Source organism: Cavia porcellus, unplaced genomic scaffold (genome assembly GCF_034190915.1).
Source record: "Cavia porcellus strain 051 isolate PalLab524CR breed Dunkin Hartley unplaced genomic scaffold, mCavPor4.1 scaffold_31, whole genome shotgun sequence".
Classification (NCBI taxonomy): domain Eukaryota; kingdom Metazoa; phylum Chordata; class Mammalia; order Rodentia; family Caviidae; genus Cavia; species Cavia porcellus.
In genome coordinates, this window is record NW_026947514.1 from 4,691,487 (window position 1) to 4,708,165 (window position 16,679).

General features: G+C 52.1%; 1 protein-coding gene across 1 annotated transcript in view; it reads right to left on the reverse strand.

Moving 5' to 3' along the window:
- Window positions 1-3,620: 3,620 nt before the first annotated feature.
- The window catches only part of Yy1 (YY1 transcription factor), a 32,263-nt gene continuing 19,204 nt past the window's right edge, over window positions 3,621-16,679 (reverse strand). Inside the window, exons 3-5 of the mRNA XM_063241416.1 lie at window positions 10,390-10,450; window positions 8,680-8,838; window positions 3,621-7,985 (exon numbers count right to left, since the gene is read on the reverse strand). Coding sequence (XP_063097486.1) covers window positions 7,803-7,985; window positions 8,680-8,838; window positions 10,390-10,450 — 403 coding nt within the window. The 3' untranslated portion in view covers window positions 3,621-7,802. The remainder of the gene's footprint in view (window positions 7,986-8,679; window positions 8,839-10,389; window positions 10,451-16,679) is intronic.

Here is a 16,679-nt window from a genome sequence, read left to right on the forward strand (position 1 = left end):
TTGGAATTCTGTTAGGAACAAGTACTATATGGAAAAAAAAATTATTTTTTTGAGACACGTTTCACTGAAATCCAGGCTGGCTTTGAACTCAAGATCCTCCTGTCTCAGCCTTGTAAGTGCTGGGATTATAGGTATGCACCACCATGGTCAGCCTCTCAGCCTTTTCAAATTTGAGTCAGGGTCCCCCTAATTGTCCAGGCTGCCTGTGCTTGTACTTGGGATCCTCCTACCCTGGCCTCCAGAATGGCTGGAATCACCCTGCTGAGTTATGCTGCTGAGACCCCACAGGAAGCAGTGAGACAGGTGTGACGTGGGGGTGAGGGCAGAATGGGTAGGGCAGAGGCCACCTAGGGAGATCTGCACCCCAGGACACACAGAGTCCCAGTACAGAGTGCTCCGAGGACAGGCAAAGCTCCAAGTGTCAAGACACAGAGTCCCAAGCCAAGGCTGGTGGTGCACTCCTGTAATCCCAGCACTCCGAGGCTGAGGCAGGAGGATCATACCTTGAGTTCAAGGCTAGCTCCATGGAGGGTCTCTCACCCCTCCACACTAAGGAGGAGGAGCTGGCAAAGGCCCCAGCTTCCAAAGTGGCCAAGTGACCAAGGTCTGTGGCTGCAGCTGACAGCCTTCCTGAGGGTGGCTCTTCAAGTACCTGGGAGAGGGCCAGTGCCCATGTGCCCACAACAAGTCAGGGCCTGGCCGGCACAGCCTGCTAGACCCAGGCACAGCAGAGAGGACCAGGCCGATGCCCAGGGTGCCCCTTGCTCATCTCACTGAGCCCTGGCGGCCAGCAGATCCATGAAGTTGCTGCCTGTCAGCTGTCCCCAGCAGCGCCACAACGCCCCAAGTCTGAATGAACAAACACCCTGGGGAGCCCAGCGTGAGTGGATGTCCACAGTGGACAAGACACTGCAGTGGGGACACAGGACAGGAAGCACCCCACTGGCCTGTGGTCAGCTGTGTTTCTTTGGCCTGCTAGGTCTCTGTGGGGCTGCAGAGTGCCCTGTGTCACTGACTGAGCAGGTAGACCTCGGGGGGATAAGGACCAGGCCGTACTGCTCCACTGGGAGCAGTAGAGGCCAGGGAGATCCAGAGGGGGCAACAGTGCCATCAGGATGCTGCTGGGGCAGACATTAGAGACGACAGCCTTGGCTGGTGAAGCTGGAGTGTGGCCCGCACCTGGGCCTGGGATCAGACAGACCAAGCACAGGGAGAGCAGGGTGGGGCCTGCCCGTTGGGGCCGGGCACGGCAGGAGAGGTTTGAGTCTGCTTTCTGTGGGTTCAAACACCTGAGCGTGAGAACATTGGGAAGAAGGATTTATTTAACCCAGAGGTTTGGAGGTTGACCAGGGGGCTCCTTCTGGCTTCATGAGCTCAGGGTAAGAAGCGGGGAACAGGGCCACCTGCAAGAGTCCCACACACTGGGCAGCTGTGCTCACAGCTCGCTCTTGGGTGCTGTGAGAGCTATGCAAAGTGATCAAACACACGGTGAAGGCTTAGATTTTCAAGATTAGCCAGGTGTGGTGCATGCCTTGTAATCCTGGCATTTGGACGGCTGAAGCAGGAGGATGGTTGCAAGTTCAAGACCAGCCTGAGCCACAAAATGAGCCCAAGATGAGGCTGAGTGGCACAGCAAGACCCTGTCTCAGAAAGACAAATAAATAAAATAGATAAATTTTAAAAATTTAGCGGAGGCACACTCCATTCACCTTGCTCAGAATCCTCCTAGCCGGGAACGCGCTCTGCTACTTTCCGCAGAAGCTCTGGAGTCCTCTTTGGGGAGTATTCTGTGCTGTCGTGGTCACCTCCAGGTACAGAATCCTTTCAGTGTCATTTGACTTTAGGGAGGAGCCTGAGGTCACAGCGATGCCAGTGCAGCCAACAGAGCGGGTGAGGGCAGGGTTTTACCAGCTGCCTTTCCACTGGCTGGCACTGGGGCGCACTCGATTTTTTTTTTTTTTTTTGGTCGTTTTCTTTTTTATCGGTACGGGGATCGAACTCACTACTCTAGCACACTTGCAAGGCAGGTGCTTATGCCTCTGAGCTAAGTCCCCAACCCCCCCCCCCCCCCCCCCGCACTGCGATTCTGACCACACCCTGAAAGACGCAGGAAACAGGACCTCCGGAGCTGCTTGGGAAAGTGAGGGAAACAATGCACCAGAGAAGCCAGGGCGATCAATGGCAATGTGTCTTTACTGTAAGAAAAACATTTTTTCATTATTTATTATTATTTAAGGGTAGCAAAGTTTTATTAAAGCGAGGAAAAGAAACAGGCTCTGCAGAGTGAGTCCAGGGCATGTAAAAGTCGGAAGAAGTACAGCCGTTTCCGTGAGGTCAGGCCCCTGTGTGAGAGAACTCAGTGGCTGGAATTTTTACCCAAATCCTATATTTTACATTTTTTGATTTGTTTTTTGAGATGGGGTCGTCGCTGCAAGGAGGCAGCCGCACGCGCCTCGTGGTCTCCTCCATTCCCAAGCGCCAGCCCCCTCCCAGGGCGACGTCGCCCAGAGCCGCTGCCCGGGCCCCACGCGCCGCCCCACGTGGCGGTCATGGCCCCCAGCTCCGTCTCGGGGGGTCGTCGCACCTGCTGGCCTAGGGTGCGGTCCCCTAAAGCCAGGCCTTTCTAGGGGTCTCCTGGAGTGCTCTGTCGCCACCGGCACAGATACCCCACCACCCTGCCACTCGGGACCCTGCGATCCGCGGCCCTGGGGCGACCGAGGCCCGCTGAGGGCAGCTTGGGGGGGGGGCGCATGCGCACCGCCCCACATGGCACACAGCGCCTCGCGCGGCCAAAGGTGGAGGCTGCAGGCCGGGCCGCCAGGAAGTGGGAGGGGGGCAGGGTTAGCACCCATGCCTCGGAGCGAGCGGTGGGAAGCTCTGGGCCTCTGGCAGTGCCTGCTGCTACGCGGGCTTGGGGCAGAGTGCACGGAAGGGATCAGGGGCACTGAGCGACCGGGAAGCGCAGGTTAAGCGGCACAGCATCTGCCCCAGAGGCTGGGGAACCGGGCTGGGCTAGGCGGAGTGCACGCAGGGTGGGGAAAACGGGCTCCCTAGACCTTGCAAACCCACCTCGGGCCGACCCCTGCTCGTGGAGCGGACCAAGTGACATGCTCCGGAGGCCGGCATGTCCCTGGGCATGCCTTTTGGGGCTGCGAGCAAGTGTCCGGGAGGTGCTGGTTCATTTTCTAGCCAGGGAGCCCGAGGCTCCTTCCCATCCGACCTCGAAGGCTGGTCCTCGCCTAACCCTCTTGCAGGCTTGCTCAGCAGTTCTGGGCGGGGCCTGCCAGCTCAGCAACACTGCACAAGGGAAAGTGCCAGGGATTAGGGGGGTGATGAGTTCGCTCTGCTGCCCTACAGGCCACAGGCACTGCCTGGGAGGCGCTGCTGCTGTCCCGCACTCCGTCTCTGGCCAAAACCTGAGCAGCTCAGCTTGCTTCTGTGAGTCCATCCTACTTCGCAAGCTTTTGGGGGAACCTCCGGGGCTTCCAGGGCTGACAGTAGCGGTCACCATACAGCTCACAAAGTTTTCCTGGCAGCCTGGGACCTCCACAGGGCTCATTCCAGGTTCTCTGGTAGTGAGATGCAGTGAAGGGAGAACAAACAAGGTCCACAGACAATCAAAAGCTTAACATTATGCATTTATTATATAGAGCCATGTTATACATGCTTGGTGCTTCAAACTGAGTTATCAATGCTTTTCTGGATGCAAAGCCATCTGATGCTTGATGCGGATGCCTTAAATACTATAATATTTGTGTCTATGACCTATGTATGAGCTAAGGAAAAACCAAGGACAATTTCAGAAATGGCAAAGAACACTTAAGAAAAAGATGAACACCAGACACAGTGCTGTGTCCTTGAGCCAGGGCCCACAAGTTACCAGAAGTGAACATCGATGACCAGCAGAGCCAGCCAGACGCCAACGGTGCGGAGAACGAGGTCACCTTGGATGGGACTATCGCCCTTCTCTCTGCCTAGTGCCCAGCCAGCGGCCGGGACTTTGGGCAGCCCAGCAGGAACTCCCGCCACAAGCTCAGCATCATTTCCAGGCATCTGCATCTCTCCCAGGATGCTCGCGGAACGCAGGGGCCAAGGCAGCTCTCACCTTCTGTACCAGCCTGTGGGAGGTCCCATTTGCTGACTGATGCTGCCCTTTTCAATGTCCCCTTCCGGTATCTGTAAAGGGTGGGCTGGTGGTCCACACCCATGCCACCTGTCCCACCCAGCAAGTCTGCCTACCACGCCAGCTAAAACCTGCAGCCATTCATCGGGGAAGGATGCTAAGGGGCCTCCAGTGCTCTTTTGTCCCTGCTTGGTGCCGGGAGGCAAGACTGATGCAGGTGTGCAGTGCAAAGCAACAACAGGGGACCAGGCGTGCGGCTGGGGCGGCCGGCTTCCTCCCCACCTCTCGGGCCTCCACTCTGGAAAGATGCTGCAGTCACGGAGCGCCAAGTGAGCCGGGACAGAGCTACAGTCAGATTGAACCAGAGGACTCTTCGGCAGGGTAGAGCTGGCTGCATCAGGTCCACAGGGTGGTGAGGAGGCAGCCACCCCGGCACAGGTGTGACACCAAGGGCTGCCAGGAACCACAGCAGCTCTCCTGGCGTTTTTGACCTTTGTGATCTCTGCTCTTTCCACTGGTCAAATATCAAAGACCGCATGGGATGAGATTAACATGGGTCCCCAGGGCCATGGTGATTCTGGATCACCGAGGGGTCAGACAGGATGAACTCAGCTCCACCTAGGAGTGGGATTAGCACATTTCCAACCCAAAGTCTTATTTTAGGGGTCGGGCTCTCCTGTGCCACAGACACAAACCCTAGCTGGGGACATCTCCACTGAGTTCTGACACGAGCTCTGCTAGGAAAGGATCCCGGATGGGGGGAGTTGAGGGTAGGGGCGGCAACCGGAAGCCAGGTCAGGACTCTCAGGCCTGCACTGCCCACCACAAGCCTCTTCACTGTGAAGATGGCCTGGAGCTGGGTGCTCAGGCAGCCAGGGAACACACATGTGCCCCAAAGGGCCTACTGCCTCAGACTTAGCCAACTGAGTGCCGGTAGCAAGTCTCCGCAAGAACACCAACTAGGAAAAACACCCTGTTCCCTCAACTCCGCAGGCCTCGAGCCAGGCAAAGCAGATGCTGTGAGACCAGCAGCATGAGCTCAGGGTCACCTTGTAAAGTAAGTGTCACTCGGGAGTGACAGTTCTTTATACAAATATTATGTCCCCCAGAAGCCCCACTACCAAAGGGGGCAATAAGAAATTTAAAAATAGAAAACGTCTTGTTAGGTGTAAACTTATCCTCTGGAGTTTTTATATTACATATGCTACAAACATGCATTTATTTCTGCTCAGATGTAAGAAAATATGTCTATCAGTATTATGTATAAATTACATTACTTCTCAAGACAATGGAACCACTGAACACATTTCAAATTTTAGTAAATATCTTTACAAAATTATAAATTCTAACAAGCCAAGTGGGTTTGGGGAAACCCAGGGAGAACTGCCTCGACTCTTCCACTTGCTCCTTCACTAGTCTCTACACACTGCTGTCAATTCAGAGCGCCGCGTCATGAAGCAATCATTGAACCCCAAGTTAAGCTCTTGGTACAAGTGAGCTCTGCAGGCTGAGAAGACAGGAACAGGTAAGGGGGAGGGCGAGGACTGCTCCACAGAGACAAAGGGGGGAAGGGACGGCCACGCGCACCCCCCACAGGACGAAGGCACAAGAGGGACCAGGTTCTGTGCAGGAGCCCGGACCCCGCAGGTCACAGGTCAGGGCGCGTCTCCCAGGGCTACAGCCAGGGCCAGGCTCCAGTGCAGAAAACACTGGGTGTGGGGAACATGGGCCTGTGCAGCCACCAGGACTCCTGCCCCGGACAGCGGGGAGAGAGGTGCGGGCAGGTCCACAAGTGACAGAATGACAGAACCCTGGCCAGGCTGGCCAAGGGCCACCAGCTGTGGGGGCCGACCCTACGCGGCGGGCTTACCTCTCTCCTGACAGCCAGGGACATCTGGGGTCTTCCTATCACCTCAGCTCCAAACGACCCAATGGATACCAGATTCTGGACACATGGAACACAGATCTGAAGGTGGTGTTTTCATGATTTGGAAGGCACTTCAAAATTCCAGAGAACCACAGGACCAGTGTCACCAGGTCACTCATCCTGGTGAAGCAGCTGGAAGGGATCAGGCTGGACCAATGGGGTCCTGGGCCTCTTGGAAAGCGACCTGTTCTTAGGTAGGTGTCATCTGCCTCGCAGAGCAGAGCCACACTCGCTCGGCACAGAAGACGCCCGCACGGCATGTTGGTGTTCTGAGAAACGGGATTCTGCTTATAAAATACCTCAGCAAGCCTGGTATTCACCCTAAGTGAAGCTCACAAATGGTAGTTGTACATAGAAGAGGCCACAAGAGGAGGACAAGTACTCACCGAGTACAGCTCCCCAGGAACCTGACCACCTTGCCCATCGGCACGCGGTGTGCGCTTAGAAGCGTTAACTTTACAGTGGGCACTCCACTGCCATACGCGCCACATCCAGCACGAACTCCACAGGTGGAGGAACAAGGGCCCGCAAGCCAGATCCCAAGAGCCGGCCGGGCCTCCCGGCTGGGCAGCAAAGGCCCACCGCGCCACCTTCCTCTCACGCCCAGGCCAGCTGGCCCCTGACCTCGGAAGGGCTTGGCCCGGCTTGGGCACTGAGGTAGGTCCTTACCGTGGGGTGCCTGCTGCTACTCTCAGAACTCAGGAGGTGCACAAGTACTAGAATATTCATGCATCACTGTAACCACAAGTCACTGTCACTGAGTGCAAAGTAAAGGAAACTTGAGTTGCTTTATTTAGCTTCCAATTTCTGGGAGGCTCAAGAATTTAAGTATTCTGGACAACAAAAGGAATAAGACTGTGCTTACAGATCTTTTTCTGCCGTACTCTCTCTTTAGGATTGCTGTTTTATTGCCGCCCTTTCTATTACACGGATGTACACATCAGGTGTTAAAAGGTACAGTACATTCTACAACTGAGCACCACTCTCCGTAACTGAACAGGCAAAGAAATTACACTGAACATCAGCATCTGGCAGTATTTTTTGGAAAAAAAAAAGTGACTAAAATGGGTTTAAATTGATTAACACTATTAAATCACATCTAATATTTGATACTACATGATTCAATACAGCTATACGATACAATTATACAAAATGTGTTAACATCAAAGAATACAACCAAAATTAAGATAGCAAACAAAACCTATATAACTTTTTTTTTGTACAGGAAAATACTTTTGAAGTATGCATGTAACTGCCCATTCTTTTAAAGAAAATCTACTGCAAGCAAAGTTATCAACCTCCAGAAAAATCACACATTGCATTACTAAGCATATCCCCAAAAAGTGTACAATATGCACACTTGGAAAATACAAAATTAAAAAAATTGTAAGCAACAGGTGAGCTTCATATTTATAAGAATGTGAAAAGAAGTCCCATTTTTAGCACTGTTGTATAAAGAATCGTCTTTTGATGCGAAGTTCATGAATTGTCCTCCTGCTGGGACCACACTTTACAAAACACCGTGTTTTTGAAACGAGATTACAGAGCAAGATAGAGCATCTTAGCAATGTCATCTTATTAAAGTTTCTTTTTAAATTTTTACTACTTTATCAAAACAAGTCCCTTAGGTGTGTAGGATTCATTTTTAAAATTCTTCCTAGAAATAATATACAAAGGAGAGGCATATTTATTCCCAATCCCGCTCCTGGAAGATGCTTCCCGTGGCTGAGCAGGGTCTTCTCTCTTCCCTTTTCACTGGTTGTTTTTGGCCTTAGCGTGTGTTAAGATGTGAGATTTCAGGTTAGTTGACTGAGCAAACTTCTTATTACAGCCATCGAAGGGGCACACATAGGGCCTGTCTCCGGTATGGATTCGCACGTGCGTGCGCAAATTGAAGTCCAGTGAAAAGCGTTTCCCACAGCCTTCGAACGTGCACTGTCGAGGAAAGACCAGATGTCAACCCGTCCCGCAGCTGCCCACGCCCACAGCAGGCTCATGTGCTGGTGGTACAGCCTGCTCATCTTAGTAAACACCTCCCTCTCTGCCCGGGACTTTCCGGGTCCCTTCTCAGGTGGAGCTCTAACTAATGCTGGAAAAGCCCTGAAGACCCAGGGACCCCACACGATCCACACAGACACCCCGAGAGTATCCCCTGGCAGAACAGAATCATCCTGGCAGCTAAGGCCCGTGGGAAAGAGTCCCCACTGTCCAAAAGAAACCATGCATAAGTTCTCTGAGGTCCATTGTAGAAAAGGACATTAACTTTACTAGGTGCTCTGCTAGCGTGTTCACTGCTTTGTAAGAGTCTAAAAACAAGACAAAGTATTACTTGACATATTCTCGTACAATGAACTAGCAGTAGTTCTTGGTCAGTTAGTAATTCAGTAGACTGTTAACCACCGAAATCAAGTCCTTCTGTTCCCCCAGGAAGGCAGCAGAAACTGAGCCGCAGGCCTGCTCTAGAACCACCCCCACCCACCCTGCCCCAATCTCTACCATCCGTGCCCCACATCCATGTCCACCGCCACTGGGCTGTGCTCCGTGTGACAGTGAGGTCCCCCTGGGCAGGTGCCCTGCAAAAGGCTGGCTCCCAGGAGCAGCACAGAGCGGGGTGGGGCAGCAGCCCTACCTGAAAGGGCTTCTCTCCAGTATGAACCAGCTGGTGTCGCTTTAGTTTTGAGCTCTCAACGAAAGCTTTGCCACACTCTGCACAGACGTGAACTCGGGGGCCGTGGGTGTGCAGATGTTTTCTCATGGCAGAGTTATCCCTGAACATCTTTGTGCAGCCCTTGAAACAAAGAAAGCAGCTTAGTGGTGCACACTGCAAAAGGAGAAGGACTCACCCGCGTCACAGCCTAGCACCACACTCGAGCCAACATACCGCCCCGCGCCCCCTGACCTGGCACTCCAGAACATGAGACTACGAGGACAAAAACCAAGGTAGCTGAGAAAGGCCTTATTTAATGTAAACCCATGTCTTACAGATGAGGAAACTGAGGCTTAGAGAAGTCCTGAGGTAGACTTGCCCAAGGTCATACTACTAGCAGTAGCCAAGCCGGGAGTAGAACCCAGCGCCCCGGCTTCCAGCTACACCACAGCCGCCTCGCCCAGCTGCAACCCCCAGATGCGTAACAGAAGCAGTGAGAATACACCGAGTTAAAATGACGGCAGTCCACCACTACCTTCGGTGGGCCCCATATTCTGTGCTGCGACAATGGGCTGTCATTCTCCATCGCCTACTGTTCCCTCTTCTCTCTTTGCCTCTTTCCCCCTCTTGACAGAGAAAGAAGCAAGAGGGTCTCCAAGGAATGGCAACTACAGAAGAAATTTATTTTGTGAGACACCGGGAAGAGGCAGAGGCAGGCAAAGCGATACCAGGCGGGGAGGCAGATGATGTGGCGCCCGAGAGAAGCATGTCCTCAACCATTTCTTCTGCAGTTGTTGCCCAGATGGAGTGAATGGGAAATGGTGAGACAGCGACAGAAGGACAGCACAGGGCACCACCAGACAGCGTCACAGGCAAGGGAGGGGAGCCAGCTCTGCCTTCACCCCAGCTTCGTCCCCACTGACCGGTTTTAAACTTTAATCAGGAAAGGTGCACGGAGAAGCTCGGATGACGGGCACTTACAGCATAACTGTTTTCAAATGCTTACTCACTTCCGCCCCGGTGGAGATCGGGTTACTCTTCAAAACCTCCACACGAGAGCACGCGGAGGGAAGAAGCCCCAGCCTGAGGGTGGTGGCTTTACAGGGCGGGCCAAGCCCTCGAAAGGGAATTCAGCCTCCTCCAACTGCTGAGTTCTAGAAATCCTTTATTTCATTCTAAATTTCTTTGCCTTTGTTTCTTTGCACCATTTTGAGACTTTTTCTGGTAGTTTTAGATCCAATTGAGTTGGGAAACAGATCCCAAGTAATACCTTAAAGTACCTACTTTAAAACCAACTACATTTGAAAACAATTAAGTGCCCTTCTTGTAACACGTAATTAACAGGGTAAAGTAACTATAGGCTTGTTTCAGCCAAACTTTCCAATTTATTAGGTACACATTCTTATAAAGGTCCACAGGTGACCCACACCTAACGTCTTAAAACACTAAGGAAGGAAAGTCAGTCCTAAACAGATTAATTAAAATATAATAGAAACACTGGCTCCCTACCATAATCCCACTTTATAGAATATTTTAAAGTGTCTTTTACTGAACAACAAAACTTAAAAAGTCCCTTGCATTAGAAACCAAAGATCTCTTCCTCGCTTCATCTCAATAGCGGAAATAAAAGCAGTTTCTCAGGCTCTCTACAACCTCACGCAGCTTAATGAGCACTCCCCTAGCATTACTTACTTTATGAGGGCAAGCTATTGTTCTTGGAGCATCATCTTCTTTAATTTTTCTTGGCTTCATTCTTATCAAAACAAAAGAGAGGAGAGAGAGAGGTTTGTAGGAGTGGGTACACTCAGCTGGCGTAAGTCATGCAGCCCCTGCAGCGCTCTCCTCCTGAGCTCAGCACCGGCACCGCACCGGGCTCGGGGCGCTCCTTGGGGCGCTCCGCTCCGCTGTGGAAGGAGAGGGCCCGGGGCTGTGGGGTGCTCTTCCGGCTTCGCAGGTGGGACACCATGGCACGGCTCAGACCGGCACAATGGTCTGTGGGGCTCCGAGACCTGTTCTTTCCTCTAATCCCTCTTCAAAAATACCAGAGCAACTGCCCAGGCTCCCAGTGGGAGGCAGGGCAAGTTACCCAAAAAAGAGCTGCTGCAGTGACGAAGGTAATTTAGAAAAGGGGCAAAGATCATGGAGTGTATTGAAAACATCGTCTCCGTACAGCACACACAGGCACACGCGCACACACACAGGCACACGCACACCGTGGTCCGCTTCACATTGATAGCAGTGACCTTTAAGATGCATGTTTTCCAGAAGGGCTTCACACAGTCCTTTCCAAACAATCCCTTACACACGTGAAAGTACCACACAGCTCTCAAACATGCCAGGCAGGCCTGGGATCCCGGATAGCTGGAAGGCTGAAGGAGGATCAAAGTTTCAGGCCAGTCCAGGCAACTTAGCAAGATCCTATTTATAAATAAAAACAAAAACAGAAACAAAAAAGAGCTCTCTAAGAAAGCCAAGCAAACTGTCAGCATGGTTACTGCAGAGGGCTGGCAAGCGGGTGGTGCTTGGCAGACTCACTTTTCATTTCTGTCCCCTGTCTCTGCTGCTGGGACCGGGATGTCACAATTATGCACGCCCAGGACCTGCTCCCACTCCGGCTACCAGGTCCGCAGGGCCAAGCCTGGTCCTCCACCAACACTTCCTCTGCACATACTCCCTTTCAGTGTGTGTTTAGTAGAGGTAAGAAATTACAAGTCCCTAGGTAAGCTAAAAAAGAACATTTACATTTCTGCAATGGACTCTCTTTTGGTTCCTAGCTCCCCCCACCCATTCCCATCCACAGGGCTCATGTTTAATAAACTCTAAGCCACTGGTCTTTTAACATTAGGGCTAATTTACCACTCCCCTTTCACTAATTAAACAATTATCTGTTACTTTTCTGTTAACAAAGACCCTGAATGGTATTGTTCTTTCTCACTCTGGATCCTTATTACACTATACAACCGTAAGTGTGTCCAAGATTGCACACAGTCCAGGCACAGCACATGCCTGCAACCCCAGCAATCTGGGAAGCTGGGAGCACATGCCAAGTCCAACGGTGGCACTTTACTGTGTCAAGTTGTAAACTCAAAGGACTGCAGATGTAGCTCACTGTAAATGCTTTGGGTTCAATCCTCAGTAACAGGAAAAAACCCAACCACACATATTTCTACTTTAGATTTTCTGGGCACGTTTCAGTGTGGCACCTTCTCCCACCCCAAGCTCTAGACACTCATTCTTTTTTTTTTTTGGTCATCTTCTTTTTTATCAGTACCGGGGATTGAACTCATGACCACACACTTGCAAGGCAGGTGCTTATGCCACTGAGCTAAATCCCCAGCCCCTTAGACAGTCATTCTTATGCTGAGCAAGTACTTGCTAAGGTCCTGTGGTTTGCAGGGCAGAGGCAGCCCTGTTTGTCTCAACTCCTTGGTGAGTCCTTGAGGGCCTAGCCTGCAGACTGACAGTGTCAGCACGCCACCTGCAGTAAGACTGGCGTCAAAACAACCGTGGCTCAGGAAAGCTTCCCCATAACTAGCAGTAATGTTTGAACATTAATTAGGTCCCAATCTCCCTGGTTAAGAATGCTTATTCTTAGATAATGCCACCCTGACCCAAATAATTTTGTTTAACCCAATTTGTAGAATGGTACACATCTAGGAAGAGGAGAATTTTACTGTATGTGAATTATCTCAATAAATGTAACTTAGGAAAGATCCTCCTCGGTCTGGGAGTTTAGCTCAGTGGCACAAGTGCCTGCTTGGCAAGTGTGAGGTCCCGAGTTCAATCCCCGGTACCAAAAGATAAAGCAAAAGAGAGGTCTTCTTCATGTTTTCTTACATTTATTCCTAGAGACTTAAAAACATTTTCAAATATGCACAGAAGAATAGTTTCATGCACCCTTTAGCCAATTCTGGAGGATTTGTTAAGTGGTATTTTTTCTTGAAGTATTTTTAAAAATGTACTCAGTATTTAGAGGTCCAAATCACTGTAAAAGGAGAATTTAAAGTGTGTGTCTCTGAACAAACACCCTGCAGCACAGGTGTCGCGAGGACCTCAGTGCAGCCACTCTGTAGACCCCTGGGTCTTTCACCTACGGAGCGATCACCTTCCTAAAAAGAGGGTCGCTCAGCAGCAGAGACTGGCCCAGTCCACACTGCTGCTCGGATCGGCTTCTCTGTGCGCCTACTCGGAAAGGATTTGGGACTCGGCCTCTGCAGGGCATGGCACCCTGGGCACCCAGAACGACGAGGACAACAGCACAGGCAGCACGAGTGAGCGAGACGGGATGGGATGTGTGACATGGAGCTGACTCCTGCTAGCTGCACGACCTTGAGCAAGCCACGCAACGCCTCAGCCTCGGTTTCTTACTCTGTAAACAGGTGTGGTGCTCCCTACCCACAGGGCTGTGAGGACAGCCAGGATGGCATGTGAGGGCACTCGGGAAACAACAGCCACTGCCGACCGTGTGCTCCACCAGCCCAGTCAGATCGACAAGTTGGCTGTAGTGAAATCCCCTGCTCAGCCGCGGCCGAGTGTGTGGGCGGAAAGGCGGACCAGGCCTGCTCCCCAAGCCAGCTCAGGAAGCCTGGGCAGCACCACACCACGGACCCTGCGGACAGGACCTTCCTGGTCACACAGCCGCTCTGCACAAACCATCGGCCACCCTTCCCTGTGCAAAGACAACGTCACCTCAAGACAGCCGATCAAGTCTGTTCAATAACCTATGCACTAAAAGCAGCACACCTTCAAGCGACACTGCAGATCTCTGAGCTCTTTTCCTTTCCACGCTCACATTTCCTCTTTACGTTATCACTGCAGGAATCTCAGGCTGGGTGCTAATGCACACAGTGACAGTGACCTGGGCCTGGGTTAGCCGGGCCCCTGCTCACCTCTCTAGGAGCAGCTTTCACTTTCACAATGGGCTAACTCCTGACATGAGGCAGGAAGGCAGCTGAGCTGGAGCAGAGGACACTGAGACAGGGCCAGCAGAACAGGAGCTGCGGGTCCCGGGGACTGAGATGCAGCCTGGTGCCTGGCATCTGAACTCAGAAAACCCCACTCAGCGGCCAGCAGTCTCAAAGTGTGAAGACTGAGCACAACAGGCACCCAGGCTCCACTGCTCCGCTGGCCACCACTGTCCCACTGCAGACGCCAGCAGGATAACACAACCTTCAAAAGATGCCATGCAGATGGAGTCAGAGGGGTCTGACCTCCCCTACACCCGGGGCCCCAACCCTTACCCTCATCATCAGACTGATGGGACGAGATGGCAGCCTGGCTGAGATATGCCATGGAACCTTTCAACCTCTTAATCTGGCAGTGCCGAGGATCAAGTGCTCAATCACCTGGCTGTGTCCCAGGCCCAAGAAGCCTCTAACTGGGTGACTATAAAGGAAAGTGATACAATCTCCATCCCATCACCATCACGCCAATGCTCAGCATGCTGGCTCCACAAAGGCCTCCAGAGGCAAAGGCCACGACCGCCCTTTGCAGGGCTTCTGTCTCTTTTGGAAGCTTCCTTCCCGCACAACCAAGCTTCTCACGGGCCTACCACTACCTACTGAGAGAAGTCCCTCCCTGAGCCACACACCCCCATCCAAGGAACTTCCCACGGCCAGCGCACATTCCCAGCTGCGGCCTGCTGCCCACTGACTGCCCTGCTGTCCCAGGCCGCTGTACAGAAGGAAGTCTTCCTCCCAGCGCCCATTCTCCTCTGGAAGCCAACCTAGCTGGGAGCACGGGTGCACACCTGTAATCTCAGCTATCTGGGAGGCTGAGGCAGGAGGATAAAACAGATGAGGCCAGCCTGGGCAGAACAGGAAGCTTCTATCTCCAAAGAAGAAAAAATGTGTGTGTGTGTGCGCACGCGTGTGTATGCGTGCATGAATGGACGAATGGACATCTGTTTATGAGGGGGGGACACAGCCCACGGCAGAACCCTAGGATCCCCAAAGCCCCGGACTAAACCCGAGTTACTCTTCTGCCACTTTCCCAGTCCCAAGTGCCTGGCCTGACTGTCCAGAGGACTGGCGGGGAGACAGCACCCCAGGTCCCATCCCTGGAGAGGAAGAAAAGCCAGTGTGACCAGCACCCAAGAGCCTGCGAGCAGGGGAGCCTCCTGTCTTCAGGGCCCTCCTCAGCACCCCCTCCCTGCCAATGCCAGCACTGCACAGCTCAGCAGAAAGCTTCCTCCCCCGTAGCTGCCTTTGCACCCGAGTCCCCCCCTCAGGGCTCTCCTTTCTTGATGCTTCCTTAGACTCTGGGTAGAAGCTTCCCCAAGATTTTATGCTGACCCCCTCCCCACTATTTCTCTGCCCTTTCATATTAGGATCTAAAACCAAATGCTGCCTGCCTTGGAACTCCAACTAGAACCCTCTAACTCTTCTGGTCATTCAAGGAGTGAAAATTCAGTGTCAATTTAAATTCTTCCCATTTTTTCTTCGTCCCCCACCCTTCCAACACACCATCGTCAACATGTTCCCTGACGGCTGTCTTCTGTAGCTTCTACTTTCACGCCCTGACTGTCCCTGTCTGACTGCCACACACAATCCCAGCTGACCCACCTCGTGCCCTGGCTGTGCCCACACCAATCCAGCCTGACACAGCTACAAGGTGAGTCTCTGGCAGGAAATCTCACCACACAGCCACCGCGGCCTCCTCCTCACCAATGCTAGGCAGATGCTTCCAGGACTGAGTTACAGCACCAGACCCTTTCCCTCTTTTAAGACAGACAGGGTCTCACCAACTTGCTCTGGCTGTGATCCTCCTGCCTCAGCCTGCCAAGTAGCTGGGTTTCCAGTCATGCACCACCTCGCCTGAGCCAACGACCTACTAAAAAGGGCCATGGACTTTGGGCTGCTGTTGATGAACAGCTCCGACCGGCTTCCATTTTCTCTCAACTCCATCATTTCCCTGAAGCACAATGGTTCCAAGGCAAGACGAAGCAATAAGTACAGCTTCTCCACAGGGCAGGCTGTTCTAAGTGTCACCCGGCTGCGGGACCCGTCCCCACCTCTACCCACCAAAAGTTAGAGCTCCAAATCTTCCTGACTCCCTGTCCCAATATGCTTACTGAATTCCATGTGTGTACAAGCTAACTCAAAGAACACACTGTTGCACACCTACACCATAGCTGGCTCCATGTACCTTGGAACTACAGCTCCCTGCTAACTCTGTACCCTACAGATATCCACATCTATCTGGAGTGTTGTGGGGGAAGAACACTTACTATTTGATTCATGGAACTATATTTGAAATCTAAGTGCCAATAAAAACCTGCATATATGGGTAATATTGTTAACCAGAGCACAGCACCCTACAGTCATCACTAGGCCATGAGAAATCAGAAATACATTAATTAATGCAGCTGGGCATGGAGGCACAGGCCTATAATCCCAGCACCCTGGAGGCTGAGGCAGGAGTGCTGCTGCCAGCTGAAGGCCAGCATGACATACATAGTGAGACCCTATCTCAAAACATAAAAAAAATCTCTTCCCCACAGTTGCAGTTTCACTGGAAAGGGGGAGAAAGGGTTGACACCCTTCTTTATGAAACACAAACTGGGACCAGACATTCAGCTCAGCGGCATGTGAGTGATTGTAAATTCAATCCCAAGTACCCTCCCAAAACAAACAAACCCCACCAACTGGGAACCCGAGGCTGCAGCTCCCCACTGTATTTGCATGGGGTAGACCAGTTTCTACTAACAGTTCTCTCTCTACAGCAATGAGAAAGGTGTACCCCTCATGTAAGCACAGGACCCCAGGTTTCTTCCTCCTGCCCAGCACTCATTCCCAGGGCTCCTCCAGCCTGTTGGTCTCAGGTAGGGAAAAGAACTAGATGTTCTGCTCCAGAATTTATCTTATAAATCTTACTTAAATTCTTTAACTTTGGGCTGGAGATTTGACTCACTGGCATAAGCGCCTGCCTGGCAGGCATGCGTTTGACCACTGGTACCAAAAAAAAAAAAATCTTTGTGGGTT